General features: G+C 38.7%; 1 protein-coding gene across 1 annotated transcript in view; it reads right to left on the bottom strand.

Moving 5' to 3' along the window:
- Positions 1-905: 905 nt before the first annotated feature.
- The window catches only part of LOC138734710 (uncharacterized), a 44,288-nt gene continuing 27,166 nt past the window's right edge, over positions 906-18,027 (bottom strand). The window contains exons 7-11 of the mRNA XM_069882506.1: positions 8,784-10,576; positions 6,278-6,363; positions 5,498-5,543; positions 4,356-4,548; positions 906-1,083 (exon numbers count right to left, since the gene is read on the bottom strand). Of these exons, the coding sequence (XP_069738607.1) occupies positions 4,388-4,548; positions 5,498-5,543; positions 6,278-6,363; positions 8,784-10,576 (2,086 nt within the window). The 3' untranslated portion in view covers positions 906-1,083; positions 4,356-4,387. The remainder of the gene's footprint in view (positions 1,084-4,355; positions 4,549-5,497; positions 5,544-6,277; positions 6,364-8,783; positions 10,577-18,027) is intronic.

Genomic DNA, 18,027 nt, shown 5'->3' with positions numbered 1-18,027 from the left:
TGACAACTCCCAGCACCCTGAGGACTTAGCACCCAAGATTCATGGAGCACTAAGTAAGCAAAATTCAGACATAAAAAACGGAGGCATAGAAACTGCTGGCTGGGAGATGGCATAGCAGACCTGACCGAAACCCACCCTGTCACCGCTAGCCAAAAGGAACTCAGAAGAGAAAGTGAGGATGGGACAGTGACTGTTAAAGACCTTTTCATTTGGTATTGTAAAGAGACTGGGAAGTAATTGTGAGTGACAGGATGAAAGGTGAGAGCAAGCAGAAGTAGAACAAGATGCCTAATTAAAAACAGAAAGCCAGGCACCTTTCTCTGCAGGTAGGCATCAGTACCAGTTAATCATAGAATCACAGAATAACCAGGTTGGAAGAGACCCACCGGATCATTGAGTCCAACCACTCCCATCAAACACTAAACCATGCCCCTCAGCACCTCGTCCACCTGTGCCTTAAACACCTCCAGGGAAGGTGACTCAACCACCTCCCTGGGCAGCCTGTTCCAGTGCCCAATGACCCTTTCTGTGAAAATTTTTTTTCTTATGTCAATACTAAACCTCCCCTGGCAGAGCTTGAGGCCATTTCCTCTTGTCCTGTCCCCTGTCACTTGGAAGAAAAGGCCAGCACCCTCCTCTCTAGAACCTTCTTTCAGGTAGTTATAGAGAGCAATGAGGTCTCCCCTCAGCCTCCTCTTCTCCAGGTTGCAATATCTGATGTCCTAATACAGGTGAATTAAATACCAGAGCCTGAAGCTCACACCTCATGCCAACAGACACCACCTTTCTACTTACTGGTCTTTGCTCCCAACCTTCGTACCACTCTTGAGGATGTACTGAGAAAGTATAAATCCAAAATGGCTTCAGAAAGTGACCTTTTTCTGCACACAACAAAGTTATCTCAATTTTGATTTTTATTACATGGACAGAGAGGTTGACATCAAGGGGATTGAGGGGGTGGTGGGTGGCCAAAGATTCACACCAAAATTCCACAGTTGTTACTTTCTTTCAGGTTATTTCTCACATTTAAAATCCTCAGTGGCCAACTGAAGTTCTTCATGTCAGAATCAAAGTGAGACGTTTCTGAAATAAAGAAAGAAGAGATTCTGCTGAAATAACACAGCACACACTGTAGAAAGACTTTAATTGTTGCAGATCTGACCCTCAGACTGGGAAGAGTTCCTCTGTCTGCGGTATTTAAAGTCTTTTTCTTTCCCATACTCAGCTGTTGGTTATTTCTTTAAAAATAAAAAGAATGGAGAGGAAGCAGAGGAAAAAATAAGAATAAAAAACATATGCAGAATGTTGAGAGGAGAGAAGAAAACTTGACTGTCAAAACTAGAGACAGTAAGGACCTAGCAACCTCAAGGCTAAAAAATAAGAAGAGTAACACACCACAAACACTGTATAATGAACAGCCATCCAACCAATACTACTACAGCATAGCTGCATCTTGGTTTATTACATTACATATTTTTTCCTACCACATTCACTCAGGACCTTGCAGGCATCCAAGTTAAGGAGCTTCATGTGAAGTACCAGCACAACCTGATGGTAACTTTTTTTTCTGAGAGCTCTAGAAAGACTGTTCTGAGCGACACTTACTCTCTCTAGTAATTATACTCTCTGCTTATTTAAGTTAGAAACAGCTTTTCCTGGTAAGCGATGTAAAGGCAGGTGAGGTTTTCTGGTCATAATCCAGAACACTTTCTCTTGCTCAATTTTGTTTCAAATTAGTGATTGAATGTCAAAGAATAGAGAAAATATTTTTTTATTATCATATCAAAGTAGCAACTGGACAAAGTTTGGCCGCGGGATGATATTTTCTGTAGCCATACTGGAAGATCGCTATACTTTGCTCTGTATCTCAGCGATTATTTTTTTCATGCTAGTCCTGCCTGTCCCACCTGCTGCTTTGCCCATGTCCTGCTGACCGCATGGCCCTAGGATAATTTCTTTCAGCGAAACAGTCCAGACTGAAAACTTTTGGATGCCTTCATGCATTTGATGATAGAGCTGAACTGCTCTGCTATCTGGCTGCAGAAACACCACGTTCAGCAAAGGGAAACAACAGGAACAGCACAACCAGGGGAAGGAGGAGTGATCAAACATATCATCAAAAGGTTTGTCTCATCAAAACTTTGACCCTACCAGGCCGTCATGGAGGATGTGTTCCTGCAGGGAGTTACTGCAAAGAGACCACTATGCTTCAAAAATATACCATGCCAGCTTCTACTTTTCAGAAGTCCTGCAGATAAATGCTTAAACTGACACTGAGTTTTGTCGTCTTGTTCTGCATTTGCAGAACATCTGGCAGTTGGGAGTCCTCATCTATGGAGAACTTCCAAGCCCTAAACCAAAGCCGTTTTCACTGATCTCAGGATTTTTTAATTCAGGATGTCTTGCTTAATCTCCAGAACAAACACTGATGCGCTGCCAATGCAGCAATAAGCCCTCACAATTTGTGGTTAACCCCATGTTTTCACAGAGCAACATCATGACTGCTCACTCTCTCATTTGAATAAAAACCTCTCACAGAACACAAATATCGAAGCATGATTATCGAAGCTAACAGATTAAATTGCACTTGGCCAGTAATGCTCAAATCTAAAGGGACAGAAACTATTATATTAGCTCCCCATTTATTTTCTGTGATTTAAAAAGCTTTCAGTAGGAATGTCTCAGTTTTCTTACTTTTTTTTTCCCCTGACATTTGATGAATTTTAACATTTTAACATTTATAGCTGTTCACTTGAACAGTTTTACAATTAATTTGGGACGTCATTCTTGGCAAGTCTGCTTTAATCAGCAACCAGAAGAGAATGTAGTAAGGAAAGACAACCTTATCCATCAAAACCAGGAGCATCATTGACAAGAAAAACTCACCTGCCTTTTGCAATGCTTACACATGCAGACTTTGGAGGACCGCTAGAATACCCCCATGGGGTTTGGCCAGGGCTCTGCATTACCCAGTATCCTGTGCTTGACAACAAGCACATATGGAGTGAAAACTCTAAGAGATGCTTTTTCTTTTCACATACTTTTAATTCTTTTCCTAACATCGTAACGTTTGTATAAGCTTATAAGCAATCTTTCATCTGAAGGTATAGGTGTATGGTATGTGGTCCCTGGTGTCAGCACTGGCTGCCACCCAAGCGGGACCCTCCAGACATCCCCCTTTCCACCTTGTGCCTGCAGCAGCTCAACCCCATCTGCTCCCTGGCCCCAGCTCTGTCACCGTGTTGGACCTTACACAAGCTTATCTAAATTCACCAGCCCAGCAGAAAACTATCTGTTTCCTGTGGGGTTAGTGAGTTAAATTATAGCCTTCGTGTCAGCCACAAGTGCCAGTGCCGGTAACTGGGGTGAAGCTGGGAGGAAGGGCACTTCACGCTTTCAGCAGCAGTGAGCTATCACACCAGCTTTGTCTGAGGTTGCAGACCACAGCTCCAGAGCAGCCTAAACCTATCCGACTTCTGGCGCCTCATCCTCTCCCTCTAGCCATCATCAGGACTTTCCCTAACTCATTTCAGATGTTCAACTGTAGAAAAAACTCTCCACAAACACAAAATACCCCAACTAGCTTCCCTCTGCCTCCCCACAGAAAGCCCTAAGCAGCTTAGCATTCCCAAATCAAAGGCCTTGCAGAGCACCAAAGCTGCTGTGGGGAGGAAAGGGACCATGCAGCCAGGATCAGGGCAATCACAGTTGGTTTCATCTGCAACAAGGGACCTTCAGCTTAACCACACAATTGCAGCATGGAACTTCATGAACAGATCCTTCTGCGCAGTGTGTGCAATGGCTTTTTTTAAAAAAAAGGAAACACTGAATGGAAGTCTCCTTTCAAGGCAAAGCACACATTGCTTTAGTTCTATATTCCCTAGAACTACCTTAAGCCAACACTGTCGAGCATTGATCAGAGGGCTGGAGCACCTTCCATATGAGGACAGGCTGAGAGAGTTGGGATTGTTCAGCCTGGAGAAGAGAAGACTCTGAGGAGGTCTTATAGCAACCTTCCAGTACCTGAAAGGGGCTACTAGGAAGCTGGAGATGGACTATTCATAAAGTATCATTTCCAGTATTAGGCCTTTAGACAACATTGCTCTCCATGCTTGGAGGTGAGGAAAATAGTACTAGGGAGGGAAAATAACATAGCTTTAATAACAAAATGCTGCCCTCTTTTTCAAGCTCAGGATTAAAAAAACACAACAACCCTCATCCTTAACCTAAAAGAAAAAAAAAATCAAGTTGGGTGATGCTAAATTCACCTTAAATATTATAACAAACACTGTACTTTAGGTGTTTAGTCAAGTATCATACAGGAATAAAACACATTCACAAGTGTCACTGGTTACCTTTTCCTTCACACAGAACTGAAGATGGTCAATCATGACTGATGAAACCCAGCACCCAGACAGCCAGTGCTAGCAGAGGTGATGATGTTCTCCTCCATCACACCTTGAAACAACTCCATTTCTGGAAGTATTTCAGAAGAGTCTTGGTTCTCTTGGCCATTTTTATTTGGATCTTCAAGACTAATAATATCATCTAAAAAATAAGCAAATTACAAACTGCAGCCAAAACCACCTGAAATGATCTAATTATCTTATACAGTCTGCCATTTATATTAGCTCAGAATAGAGTATTTCTAGAACAAGCTCTCATTTCATCAACATACTCTTTATTTTGCCTCCTAAATGGCTCACAAAATAAACTATGTTCCTCAAGTTTATCTCTGATAGGGAAAGAGTGAGTGTGTGTGTGTGTGTGTGTGTGTGTGTATTCCAACATTTATGTTTCCTCTTAGCTCTCCTAAAGCATCCTTTTCTCTTTTAAAAAAGGAGAACCTCCACTCCTGTTTCAGAAATCAAATCCCATCAGCTTCCAGGAAGCTGCTGTAGTATATTTTTCATCTCATATAATTAAACTTGTGAAATTATACTATGCTAATATGGAAATAATAGAAAAAGACAAGCAGTAACCTTATACAATGCTCTACACATGGCAGGAATTAACTCATGCAGAAATCCAGAGCTTCTCATGGATGCTGATACCTCTTGCTGCTCCAGAGCCTGACCTATTATTACACTGGCAATCTTTAGCTACCAGTAAGTTTAATGAAGTTGAAGATGCTCAACTCCTCAGAGAAAATAAGTCTTTCTTTAGACTTTTTAGTGATAAATGTCCTTCTGATTTGTAATCAGCAAACTTGATCTAAGTATGGGATTAATTCCTTACGGGAAACTTTAAAAGGCAAAGAATTTCAGCACTTCCATCAGGTAATATAAAGAGAAGATTCACAGCACCCATAGCTCTGCCATACTATGTACTCAGTCAACAGAAGCACAAAATGATTTATTACATCCTAGTGCTTTTGCATGAAGAGGAGCGTTATCATTCATTTGTGCTGAAAACTTTGATGCACTTCAGCATTAACTATTTTCTCTCCTGAACAAGAAATATTTTATACAGTTCCTGTAACACAGAATACACTTACCAGCCAAAGTATTTCCATTCTGCAATCCATTTGATTTTTGTTTCTCCTAAAACACATAATAATAGTCCAGAGGTAAAAAAAGAAAAAGAAAGTATGTGACTAGAGATTTTCAGATTTTACGAAAGAACAAGGTCCATGCTTTATATTATAGTTATTATTTCATTGTATTTATAGAACTTGCCTCATGTCCAGTACCAGACATTACAGTGCCCCCTAAAAAGCTTCACAAAGCAACAGCCATGGTGGGAAGCAGCAAAGAGTAATATATAAGGAAACACTTTCTAACTAGACAAGTAGAATTAAGTTGCCATGAGTCACTCAGAGTAACTTCTCTGCTAGAACTCTTTGTAGAAGTAGCTGTGAAGAAACTGCTGGTCATGGAAGAAGAAATAAGAATAGAAACAACTAGAAAATGGCAGATTGTACTTAATGAACATAGGCCAGGTCAGGGCACAAGTATCAAGGAAAAATGTGAGTATTTCTCTTCCTTCCACTACTTTGTATACATTTCTGAAGCTGGTTTTTCAAAACCTGAATACTACCATGTCCTGGAGCTTGTTATGGCAATATTCAGAAGACTATATAAAACCTTCCATGCCCTGGAGCTTGTTATGGCAACATTCAGAAGACTATATAAAACCTTCCATCTCCTTATTGTAGGTATTAAAAAAAACCAAAGCAAATATACAAGGAAAGGACATCATCTTGCTTATGAAATGAAGGATTTCTCTTTACACCTGGAATATTGGAAAGCTTTCCAAAATCCCCTAGAATTCGTACCTCCACAGAGGTCTTCCACAGTAAATAGATCATCTTTGAAATTTTCCAGTCAAGAGGAACTACATAATCATCTGGCAACAAGGATTCTGCAGAAGAAAATATTTTTTGCAGTTGAGCATTCAGATCTCTCCATAGCCGATATATATATCACTGAATTACAGTTTTTGTACACATTACATTTATAGACTTTTTAAAAAAACAGCAGAAATTTAAATGAGCCAGCAGCAGAATTGGAACTTAGGTTTTCTAGAATCTAATGGCAGTGCATGGGAGAGGGCTTGGTTTCTTCTTTTAGGCAAAGGCTTTCCTACCATATTTTCATTTCCTCCCCCAGACTCCCTCAAAACTAGGCACAAACAAGAAAAACTGAAAGCTTTCAGCTCAGAAATTAAACAAAATGCAAATTAAGTAACAAACCTTACATTTTAAAAGGGTTAATCATAGGAATTTGTGCAATGTTACCAAAAAAATCACTTTCTAAAATGTTTTAATTCTAGCCCTGTTTAAGAAGCTGGAAAGAGATTCTTGGTAGGAAACCAGTTCACAAACACATTCTATGCTTATGAAAGAATCATACAAGCAATTCAGACAATTAAATCTTTCATTTATAAATAGTCAAAGGTATTCATTTACAAAAATATTCCCCCAAAATATTTATGATAAAAACTGGCTGCAGTTCCTAGTGCTGTAAAATACTGCAGCTCAAATATGTACATGAATAAATAGCAGCCTATCAATATATAACAGGCCACAAAAAAAGCATGAGAACTTTTGAAATTGTAGGCAAAATGCAGAAAGATTATGGCCAAATCAGAATGCAACCACCCTTCTGCAGACGGCATGCAGAATTGTGACAGAAACCCCCACCCATCAAACAGCAGTCATGAGCTGGCAGGGCTTCAAAGAGTTAGCGGGGTGAGTTTGCATTTCTTAAAGGTTATTTCCAAAGGAAACTCATCTAAATGCCTGAGAACTTCTCCTTTTACCGATCTATAGGTTCCCTAACCTATTGAGTTTCTGAATGCCAGTTTTGGGGATTTCTTCCTAGCAGATCCCTATTTCCAAGCCATGACCAACTCCACTCCCTCTTTGATGATGAAATTTAATATCAGAGGTATGAAGACTCACCAAATTCGGAAAAGAATAATGTTTTATATGTTATAGTTGAGCACATGAGCAGAATTTCCCTGCTCTGTTTTAGCTCTACATGGCAAATCCTTAGGGCTGTGTTGACAGGTTTAGATAAAGCAGGTCCTTTGGGGGCAACACCAAATGTACCGCTACCAAGCTTAGCAGTGCTGCCAGTGTTTTACCATCACTGTTCTGGCAGGCAGCATTGCCATCGACTTTTGCAATAAAAACTGAATCCTAAGGTCAGTTTGGGCAGGTGAACAGGCATAAATTGCTCCTCAGTTGTCATCCTAGAATTTTCATGTGAAAGTACATGAGCTGAGCTTTAAATTCTGCTGAAACAAACAGGTGCAAATGTCTATACAATGCAAAACCACTCGATGTGTTTTAATCCTTCTTGTTGGTCAAATCAAAGTTACTGGTTTTCTACAGACTAAATTTGGACCAAAGAAGTCACAGAACTTTACGCACAGGAAATGTGACTCTTTCAGCAGGTACGTACACAGCACGATGTCTTAGGCTGATTTCCAAACAAATGCCTGTTGTTGTTGCTGGCTACAGCTCTGTAGTTACATTAGCTTGCAGAAAATTTGGAAATCATAGTTGCCACACACAGCTCCTTCTAGGACTGATCATCATACCCCTAACTGCCAACTTAAAATGATTAAACTGAAAACACAAATACCCTGACCGCTAATCATAATACAACTTGAGCTCTGGAAGTCAAGTGTACTAACTGTGACACTTCTTAGTTATGCATGAGTAAATAGTGGGTATGCAGTATCAGAAAATGCATCTCATAATTTGATTGTCAAAACAAAATAGATTCTGGAAAAGCTTTTCACGACTATCTAAGCCACATAAGGGGCTATGAAAAAATTACTAAATAAACAAAAAGGAATGCCACTATATTAACCAGGTGAAATAAAAAACCAAACATGCAGCCTTTATATAAGAGCATACATTTTGTGCCATATTTTCATTTAGATTTGTAACCAACACAGTAAAGTCTTACTCAGTAGGATGTATTAAAACATCAACAAGAGCTTTGTGCTTTGGATTTAAAGTGAAGTAGTCTTTGATACTGCAGTGACTATAAATGAGGCCAAACTGTTTGACACTTTTGACAGAGCCTGAAGATGATTTTAGGTAAAAAATAAAATAAAAAATAAAACCAAAATATCAATAAGATTAATAGTTGTTTAATTGGTACCTGCAATAAAAAGAGTATTTACTTATAGGTATTGGCGGGGGGGGGTGTGATTGTTTGGTTTGGGGTTTTTTGGTGGTTTTTGTTTGTTTCGGGTTTTGAGGGGGGTGGGGTGAGGGTTGTTGAGTTGTTTTTTTTACACAGAAATAATAAGAGCAATATTACCCAGTGGAAGACCTGGAGAACCAAAGAGCTGTACAAGTTGAAAAGCGAATCCTAATGATAAGGGAAGTCCCAGAAAACTACATTTCATATTCACATCTTGATTATCTTCAAGTTGTGAGGCCTCTGCTGGCTCAGGGTCATCTGCTTTGTGCATAATTTCGCCACAGCTTGCCAGTATACTAGAATTTTCTGGATATTCAGAAACAACTTTAACAGAAGACAATATATCTGGTTGGCTATTTGTATCCTCTGAAGAAACCTGTTCACTCTCACCCTCTTTTTTATCAACTACCTGTTGCTGCTTAAGAGTTCCAGCTTGCTCCTCTGTCATGGAAACTACATAAAACTTGCAGGAATATTTTGGCGCAGAGAAAGATGGTCCTGAATGAAGGTAAGAAATACCATGTAACAGAGCACCTGCATCTGGGTCAGGTAAGGAATGGGTTGCCTCAGCGCCACTGTAAGGTGCAAAGTTTTCCTGCAATGTATGGGTCTGCTCACATTCCTCTCCACAGTCCTTACTTGGAAAGCTCTTCTGCTCAACTTCCAGAACACTTTTTTGGGGAACATAATCTTCTATTAGGACTTCCTTACTTCCCTCGGTACTACCAGCGATCTGTCTTGGTACATTAAATTTTGGTGCCAAGTTAACAATTCTTCTGTATCTTTTCCTCTTTGATATAATTGGTGCAGCATCATTGCTTGGAACATTTACTTCACTTGAACGCTGCATCGAGCCAGCCTGGGCTTCCACAAGGGAATCAGAGTGCACTTCACCAGCTGCAGATGTTAATAGACCATTACTTAGCACACTGCTTGCCTCTGCAGTTACTGTTACTGGGTGGGTTTGCTTTAGCAATCCTTGATTTGACAGACAGCAGCTTAGCTGTGTTGAATTGTTTGTAGGAGGCTGTTTAGGTTCCCTCATTTCCTGGGGTCTTTGTTCACTTACAAATTTATCCTCAGACCAAGAAGAGAAAGACACTTGTGTACCAAAACCCAGCTGAAAATCTTCAGTCAGTAAATCTTTTGAAAAAAAAACCCAGTCATTGGAGCTGTTCTCTTCTTTGAATGTACCTTTGTCCTCTGTTTTATTATCAGCCACATTATCATGTATGTTTGAATTGTTACTTTCTTTTTCCTCACCGTTGAAACTTAACAGCTCAGCTTCTGCATCAAGTTGACTAGTAATATGATATGACTCGAGTTTTTCTGTGCTTAACAGTGGTGTATTATAATCTTCACAGGTGCCTTTTGTTTCCTGGATGGAATTTTTATTATTGTTCCCTTTTAGGAAACTGTTTTGGCAAAGATCTTCTTTGTGTCTTTGATTTGTTTCCTCATTATCGAATGCATTTTTGTTCAGGTTTTCATTAGGAAAAGCTTTTACATCTATTAGATGTGAACTATCACTTGCTACAGGCAATTCATTTTCCAGTGCATTGTTCGACCTCATTGAGGCCTCATACACAGCAATGGGAGATCTTTCTCTTGATAATGCTGCAGCTTCTTTTAGGCTTCCATCATCACCATTGGGCTGCTCTTCACTGGCTGTTACTGGCTCCTTCGGACCTTCCATGAATGTACACAATGATTTACCATTTTCTTCTGAATAATCCTCTTCGCTTTGTGATGTTTCTTGCCCATCTGGAATTGGATGATGAGCTGCTCTGCCTAATTTTTGCTTCATAATTTCTGTATGATCGCCTTTCATTTTTCTGCTTCTTTTTCGCTTTTTCTTTTGCTTTGCTTTTGTCAACAGGTGCCCAGGGTTCTTCCTTAAAATTGTCTCCCTATGTGAAAAAAAAAAGTAAAGAAAGAATAATTTTAGCAATAATTGATTCCAGTATTAAATTTGAAGAACAGGTTAATACGGTGATCAAACAGAGACCATCTGCTCTTAAAAACAGATAAAATCTCAAATAAAGCCTTCTATTGATTAAACTAATGTACATCTTACAATTCAGAACAATTTTGAACATTTTAAATCAATTCAAACAAACATAGCAGCCATCTCATTAACTTTGCTTTACAAAAAGTGTTACAAATCATTGCAAGACCAAACAATGTGTGTCTGGATGTCTTTCTAAATGATGTTTAAATAGTAGATACTGAAGATCTACTCCTATTCTGAAATTTCATTAAACATCATGCTAAGAAGAAAGGTACCAAGTGGAGGACATAAAAAGAATATTTTATCCATTAATATTAAATGGACTATTCTTAGATAAATTGGACTCAAATTCAAAATATACTAACCAAAATTCTGAATCACGTAAAGGTACAGTGACTACAGCAACTGTGATATTTACTGATCAGTATACTATGTGTGGATGCATACTTATTTGGAAAAAAAAAAATCATATTTTATTACCTACAAAATGATACACTACAGAAAAAATTAATTAATTAATTACAATTAATTTTACTGCTCTTTTCAGAACGTCTGATATTTTTTGGTCTGCATTTCTCAAATTTAACAGATAGCAGCCCTAACAATGACTTCTCTAAAATCTTGATGCCAGAATGTCAGTCAGCTAACCCTGAAATGAACACACATAAGAAAAACATAGTCCAGAAATCATAGAATCATAGAGTAACCAGGTTGGAAGAGACCCACTGGATCATTGAGTCCAACCATTCCTATCAAACACTAAACCATGCCCCTTAGCACCTCCTCCACCCCTGCCTTAAGGGTGCTTCCCACCTCCAGGGAAGGTGAATCAACCACCTCCCTGGGCAGCCTGTTCCAGCGCCCAATGACCCTTTCTGTGAAAATTTTTTTCCTGATGTCAAGCCTGAATCTCCCCTGGCAGAGCTTGAGGCCATTCCCTCTTGTCCTGTCCCCTGTCACTTGGAAGAAGAGGCCATCACCCTCCTCTCTACAACCTCCTTTCAGGTAGTTATAGAGAGCAATAAGGTCTCCCCTCAGCCTCCCTGGCCTTTCTTCAGACAGAGATGAGATTTTGCAAAGTTAGGTTTGATAAATCTTCACATCAAAGATCTGCACCTTTCTGTAATTCTTTGCTGTTCTGTAATACTTTGTTCAGGATGGTACTTCACACAACTCACTAAAACAAACAAAGCAGTAGCTAGCAGAATTGTAGGGTAAAAATAGTTATTTTCTGGGCATTCACAGGTAACATAAGCCAGTGCTGTATTCTGAAATTCTTGAGAGAAATAAAAAAAGAAAAAAGGGTGACAAAGGGAAGGCAGAGTCACTAGTAGGCAACCCGGGACCTAAAATTCACCTGTGGAAACCCATCCTTTCTCTTTACTCATATTCTTACTTTTTTTACAAATTCTCATTTGAATTATACAAAGCAAATTCTCTTAAATGTTGGAGTGGGAAGCACCTCAGCAGCCCCCTCAGTCTTAGTATAGACAAAAAGTCACTTAACTGGAACAGGACTCAAAAGTCTTGGTACCTTGATATTGCTGCAACAAGCACTATAGATCTCTGGAAAGATCTTGTTGGAAAGCAGACAAAATTTATTGCCCTATAATGGTCTCCAGATGATACATCCCACTAAGAAATGGGATCTCCTTCAAATATTGGCATATAAATCCACAGAGTGCTTTCCTCCGAGTAATGAAAACTGATTTCCCTTTGCAAATCAGTGTATTTTCTATTCAGCTCCCTGTGGTTTAAGTGCAGATGTCTGTTCTGCAGATACTTGAAGTTAGCCAAGGCAAACTCCACCTCACAAAACGTTCCCTACTCACCAACATCCTCCTTTCTCGCCCAAAAAAGAGACATGGGATGCCAGAAGTTCTAGAATTGAATAGATATTATTTGTCTATTGAATTAAATGATATAAAAGTGAAGCATCTGTAATGGTAGTTGGAAAGATTATTTTCTTATATATAATCCAGATTTGGAGAAATGATACACTAATCACAGATTATATCTTAAATCCTGACATTAACTTTCTTCTTCAGTGATGAAAATTCATAACCTGAAAGAGGTTTTAGCAAAGGAAATTTTCTGAAGTATAAACCCCCTTACCAGTGAAAAAGAAAATAACGTCCTGTTTTTAATTGTTTTTAATGGAGTGGGGAATAAAACAGACCTGTGCACCAATGCCAAGAAGAACTCAGTATTGTACCTAAAGTCCTTTGTGCTGCCTTAACAACTCTGCAAAAATGAGAACCAAATTGCTAATGTCGGCACTGGCACAGAAGAGGAAAGGACTTCTCCAGTCTTGGTATTATTGTAGCTATACTCTTGCTTACCGCTCTCTTCTCCCACATGTGCCATTGTGCTGCTGCTGCTGCTGGAAGTGAACTTCTCTACTACTGGCTCGAGCACATTTCTGGTGCCTAACTCCTGATATATTTGACAATGCTTTCAGGGCAATACTGACAGAAACTTTCTTAGGCTAGGATGCCACACCAAAAGGTACTGTAGGACTTCACAGAAATGAGAAAAAAAAGTCTCAGAGGCCAGTACATTTATTTCCTATCCTCACCACTAATTCAGGAAGGAAAACCTCACTGGAAAGGATTCACTTCAGAATTCAAGAACAGTAGAAATTACATCCACCAAATAATGGAAGAAGAATCTGGATGATCCAGAAAAACTAAAAGTTATTATTGCATTGAAATCATTGCATGTCAAAATAATAATGAATGTAAGTGTTGGTCCAGGCTGATGACTTAGTTTATCTGGATATGACCTTCAATAGTGACATTCAACAGTTCATAATGAATAAAACTGTGAAATTTCTATGCTTTGGAAACAGAAGTTTTATAGCAGCCTAGGAAAATCAATTTTTTAAAGGTTTGCATTTCCTAAAGGTCTAAAGCAAAAAGGTAAGTGACAGACTACTAAATGCAAAATAATAAAATCTATTATTCTTCACTTTTCCAGACAACTGCTTTTTCCCAAGTGATTCTAAGAAAACAACACCCCAAAGAAATGTTAACACACCACAAGGGCATAACTAAAAATTTCCTGCTTGGTTTATACCCAGTACCACATTAAGGGTTTTAGCATTTAATGAAGTAAATTGTTTACTTAGTTTAATCTTAATTCCCCCTCTTTTAGTCCACCTACATCTTTTGAGGACTTTTCCTTATTGGCACACAAACTCTGAAAATTCAAGAACCAGCATGGAGACAGACTTCCCTTCTTCGCAGGGGCAATTGCTAGTGAGTTGTTTTTAAACATAAACACACACAAAAGGAAAAAGAAAAAAGGTGCCCATTCAGTTGGTATTTAAATTTTGCTATATATTATGGATTTAAAAAAATGGTTAGTAATAAACAGACTTGGAAAAGTGTAATAGTACTTCTGTTGAAATAGGAATTCACCTTCTGTACCAACACTTTGAAACTTCTCAGTCTACAATTTTGACAGTATTAAAAGTTTTTTGCAATAACTTTTCTACATGTGACTTCAAAGTTGTAATCTACTGCTCAGATGATGCTCTTTACTAAGGTAACAAATGCACTTTCTTGATTGCTGAGGCAGCACATGCAAGCAAACAATCTAAAGAAGATAGTCACATTTTGCTGGAAATGGCAAAACCAAAAAAGTGTTATTTGCAGCTGTACAAACTTCAGCTCTAGCATTCACCTAAGCTGAGATCTACTTGATACCAAAAAAATGCCTGCAGTAATTGTTGTAATGAAATATTGAGGAACTGATACATTTAAAAATCAATTCTACATGACATTTAGCAATGAGGTGGATGCTCTTTCAGAAATGTAAGTTATCATTGGTCTTCAAAGCCTCTGGAGTGGGTTTTCAACATAAAAATCACAGTGGAGATGCTTACATAAATAGTATTTATTGCAATACACTTCACCTTCCTTCTCTACCTGGTAAACCCAAGTGCATTGCTGAATGCATTGGGATCTAACTTTACAAGAGCAACAACCAGCAACTGGAGTTATAATTTTGGAATAACAGAAAAAAAATCATGTTAACAAAAAGGCCAGTACTATACCTTGCCTTTAATATTGAAATGAGTAATGAAGATCTAGTTCCTCAAAAGCAAATGAAATACAGGGATTAGGTACTCAATAAACTTGAAAAAAACACATACAAAATAATGTATCTGCACCACTGGGCTTCCTGAAAGACGAAATGCCATTAGGCAGCTTAGCACCCAACTTGGCACTTTGTTCTTGCTGAAGACACAGCCTTAGTCATCCCTTCCTACCTTGTCCCAGATGTTGCTCTTGCACTTCAACTGCTTGTCTTTTGCTGCCTCTACCAGGCTCCTTATGGGTGCATTTACCTGCCTGAGCCAGCATGAAAAGAAAGCAAGATGTAAAAGAAGTGTCTAGCTAAGACAGAAGTGGTTGGTGGGAACGAGGTCACTTTTTTCAGCAGCAACACGATAGGTTGCATTACAGTCCATCTTAAGGAAATAAATTTTAAATTATTTATGTGTAAACATTATTTATGAATGTATTGTAAATTAATGCTTCTACTCCAAATCAGCAACGATCCTACTAATTGGACTCAATCTAAAGTAACTCATTATTATTATTTGTCTCTCATCAGCATTGCTATCATAAAATATTCTATCACAATGCTCAAAGAGCTACTCCAGTCTTTACTTTTTCTACGGGATTGTTGCTTATACAGTTTGGAGTAAGGTATAATCAGCCATCAGACTGCTGCCCTGTTATAGTCCAGACACAAGAGACATTGACCTAGAGAGTATACAGAGACTACTGTACAACTGGTTTGATCAAAGCACGCCTCTAGAACCTGTTCATTTAATCAAACAGATACCATCACCATGAAAGGTGATGGATACTAACAGAGAAGAACCACCATGTTTTTTTTGACTAGATTTTCCTGCAACGCTAAGTGCAGCTCAATGTTAAAAAGCAGGTTAAGAATGAGGAAAAAGAAAAGGATCAAATGAAATGCTACAGTGATCTGAATCCATCTTAAGGGGATGTACTTACAGAACAGAGAAGAAACTGTGGCTTTATCATCAGCCTTCTCACCCAGGAAGGCTCACAGAATCCATTATTATTTAAATTCTATCTGTCAACGTTTAGTCTTTTGAAGAGAATATGATGTGTGCAAATGCCAGTGTTACGCACCAGAAGTAACAATGAATAGGTATAGCATTATAGCTATAACAAGTATATAGTTCAGGGAAGAAAAGGGAAGGGGAAGATGGATCCGGAGTTATGAAGGCAACTGTAGTAACTGAACACACAGGACTGAGACAGATCAGACAGATGAGGAAGATGCAGTTCAAGAACAAGAGGAAAGGGGGGGAAAAGGTTACAATAGTAAGAACAGTTACAAGAAAATGGAGAAGAAAACAGTATCAGTGCATATTAAGTAATCAGCTCTGACCTAGATTATAGCTACATTAAAATTCAAATACTGGTAAGTGCAGACAATGTTGCTATCCAGAATATATGCTCATTCTAAGCATCTCAAATGCTATATGAAATATTGAAAGCTATGTAGCATTGAATTATAATACACATTCTCTGGAAGGTATTACACCTTTTTCAACAGATGTCAGCACTTTGTTGTACTGTCATCCAACTTTTACTTACTACTTCCGTGTGCTACTCTCTGGCAATAAGTAATTTCTCTTTTAAACATCTTTCACTTTCACCACAAGGACTAGAGGTATGCAAAAATCATGATGAATTACCTCTTAAAAGACGATTACAAAACAGCCCTGTATTATTCCTTAAGTGTTGGAGATGAACAGATGCAGAAGCCTGTCTTTCAATTCTGCAATGTAATGTCAACAGAAGTCTATATTTGGACAGAAAATAAAAAAACTCCTATAGAGAAACACTAATACATGCCAGTATTTTCTAAGTCTGGAAGAACAGTACAACTAGCATGAGACAAATGGTCATGGACACTGCCTGAGGGAGAAAAAAGGGGATCAGTTAAAGGTGTTGTCAGGAACTCGTGAGCAACTCCTCCAATTCAGCGATGAAGCAAAATAACCAGAACAAATGGTACAGACAGTTTTGCTACTACAGTTAAAGCCAGAAACTTAATGCCCCTCTGAGTGTAAGATGAGAATCAAGGACTGCTGTATTGATGCAGGCCTGCATCTGACCCCCTAAGACCAGGCAGCATTTCTGCTAAAATCTTTTCTGATAGATAAGAGACTGGACACTGCTCTTATTGTATCTATTAGGATAGAGTAATTAATGTCAGAAAGGGCCTCTGCAGATCATCTGGTCCAACTCTGCTCAGTTGCCCGGACAAGTTTTGAGTACTCCAAGGATGGAGATTACACAACCTAATGTCTAATTGGAATTTCTGATTCTAATTTGGAACTTCTACCCATCGCTTCTCATCTGAGAGGAACCTTCCTCTACCTTTTTGCTCACCCATCGAGTAGGTGAAGACAGCATGAAATCATCTAAGCCATTAGCTTCTCTCTGTAAAGCTAAACAATCAGTTTCTCCCAGCCTTTCCCTTTTAGACCATGTGCTCCAGGCTCTGAACACTGTTATCTTACTCCAATATGCCACATCTTACATGTACCTGTGCACTCAAAGCTTGACATTGCAAACAAAGGCACCACAAACTAACCAGGCGAAAACCTAAACTCGTTTAATCTCTTTAGAGCTCAATTCCCTACAGAGCAGTGGAAAGTTAAACCACAGTCAATTATCTTTACTCATAATAAAACACCTCCTCAAGACGTGGGGCCAAAAAGGGCAGTATTGTGGACATAATCTAAGTATTCGTTATTGGAAACAAGAACTCAGTCTAGACTGCTGGAACAAAATAGAAACGGAGTGAAAGCCAGTGCTCTAACTGTGCCTTCAGTGTACACATACACAAAATTCCATTTCTACTCCTACATATAATGCAATTTTTCTGCACAGCTGTAAGCACAATCTTCTAACTGGAGTTTTCATAAAGTGAAAATAGTTTTGAAATTTTATCACGGGTACTTCATGGAATCTGTAGTGCATATACCAAAACAGCCGCAAGGAGCTGCAAATTAAGCTCCAATATGTATACCTGTCTTGCTTCAGGGGAAAGATCCAACATCTTTATTTTTGTTGTCAAGATCCCTATAAAGCAGTGTATGCTTCTTACAAGTAATACAGGAAAACAATCAGCAATAATGCTAAATGGGGGAAAAGTAATATAGTGAATCCACACTTCAGTCAGGTTCACGAACCTTTAGAAACTCATCATAGTTAAGAGCAAGATGTGGGATAAACCATTCAATAACTTCATATTGTAACCTATAGTATATGTTACCAAAACCTACAG

Source organism: Phaenicophaeus curvirostris, chromosome 1, assembly GCF_032191515.1.
Source record: "Phaenicophaeus curvirostris isolate KB17595 chromosome 1, BPBGC_Pcur_1.0, whole genome shotgun sequence".
Classification (NCBI taxonomy): Eukaryota; Metazoa; Chordata; class Aves; order Cuculiformes; family Cuculidae; genus Phaenicophaeus; species Phaenicophaeus curvirostris.
This window is presented reverse-complemented; position numbering and strand designations above follow the sequence as displayed.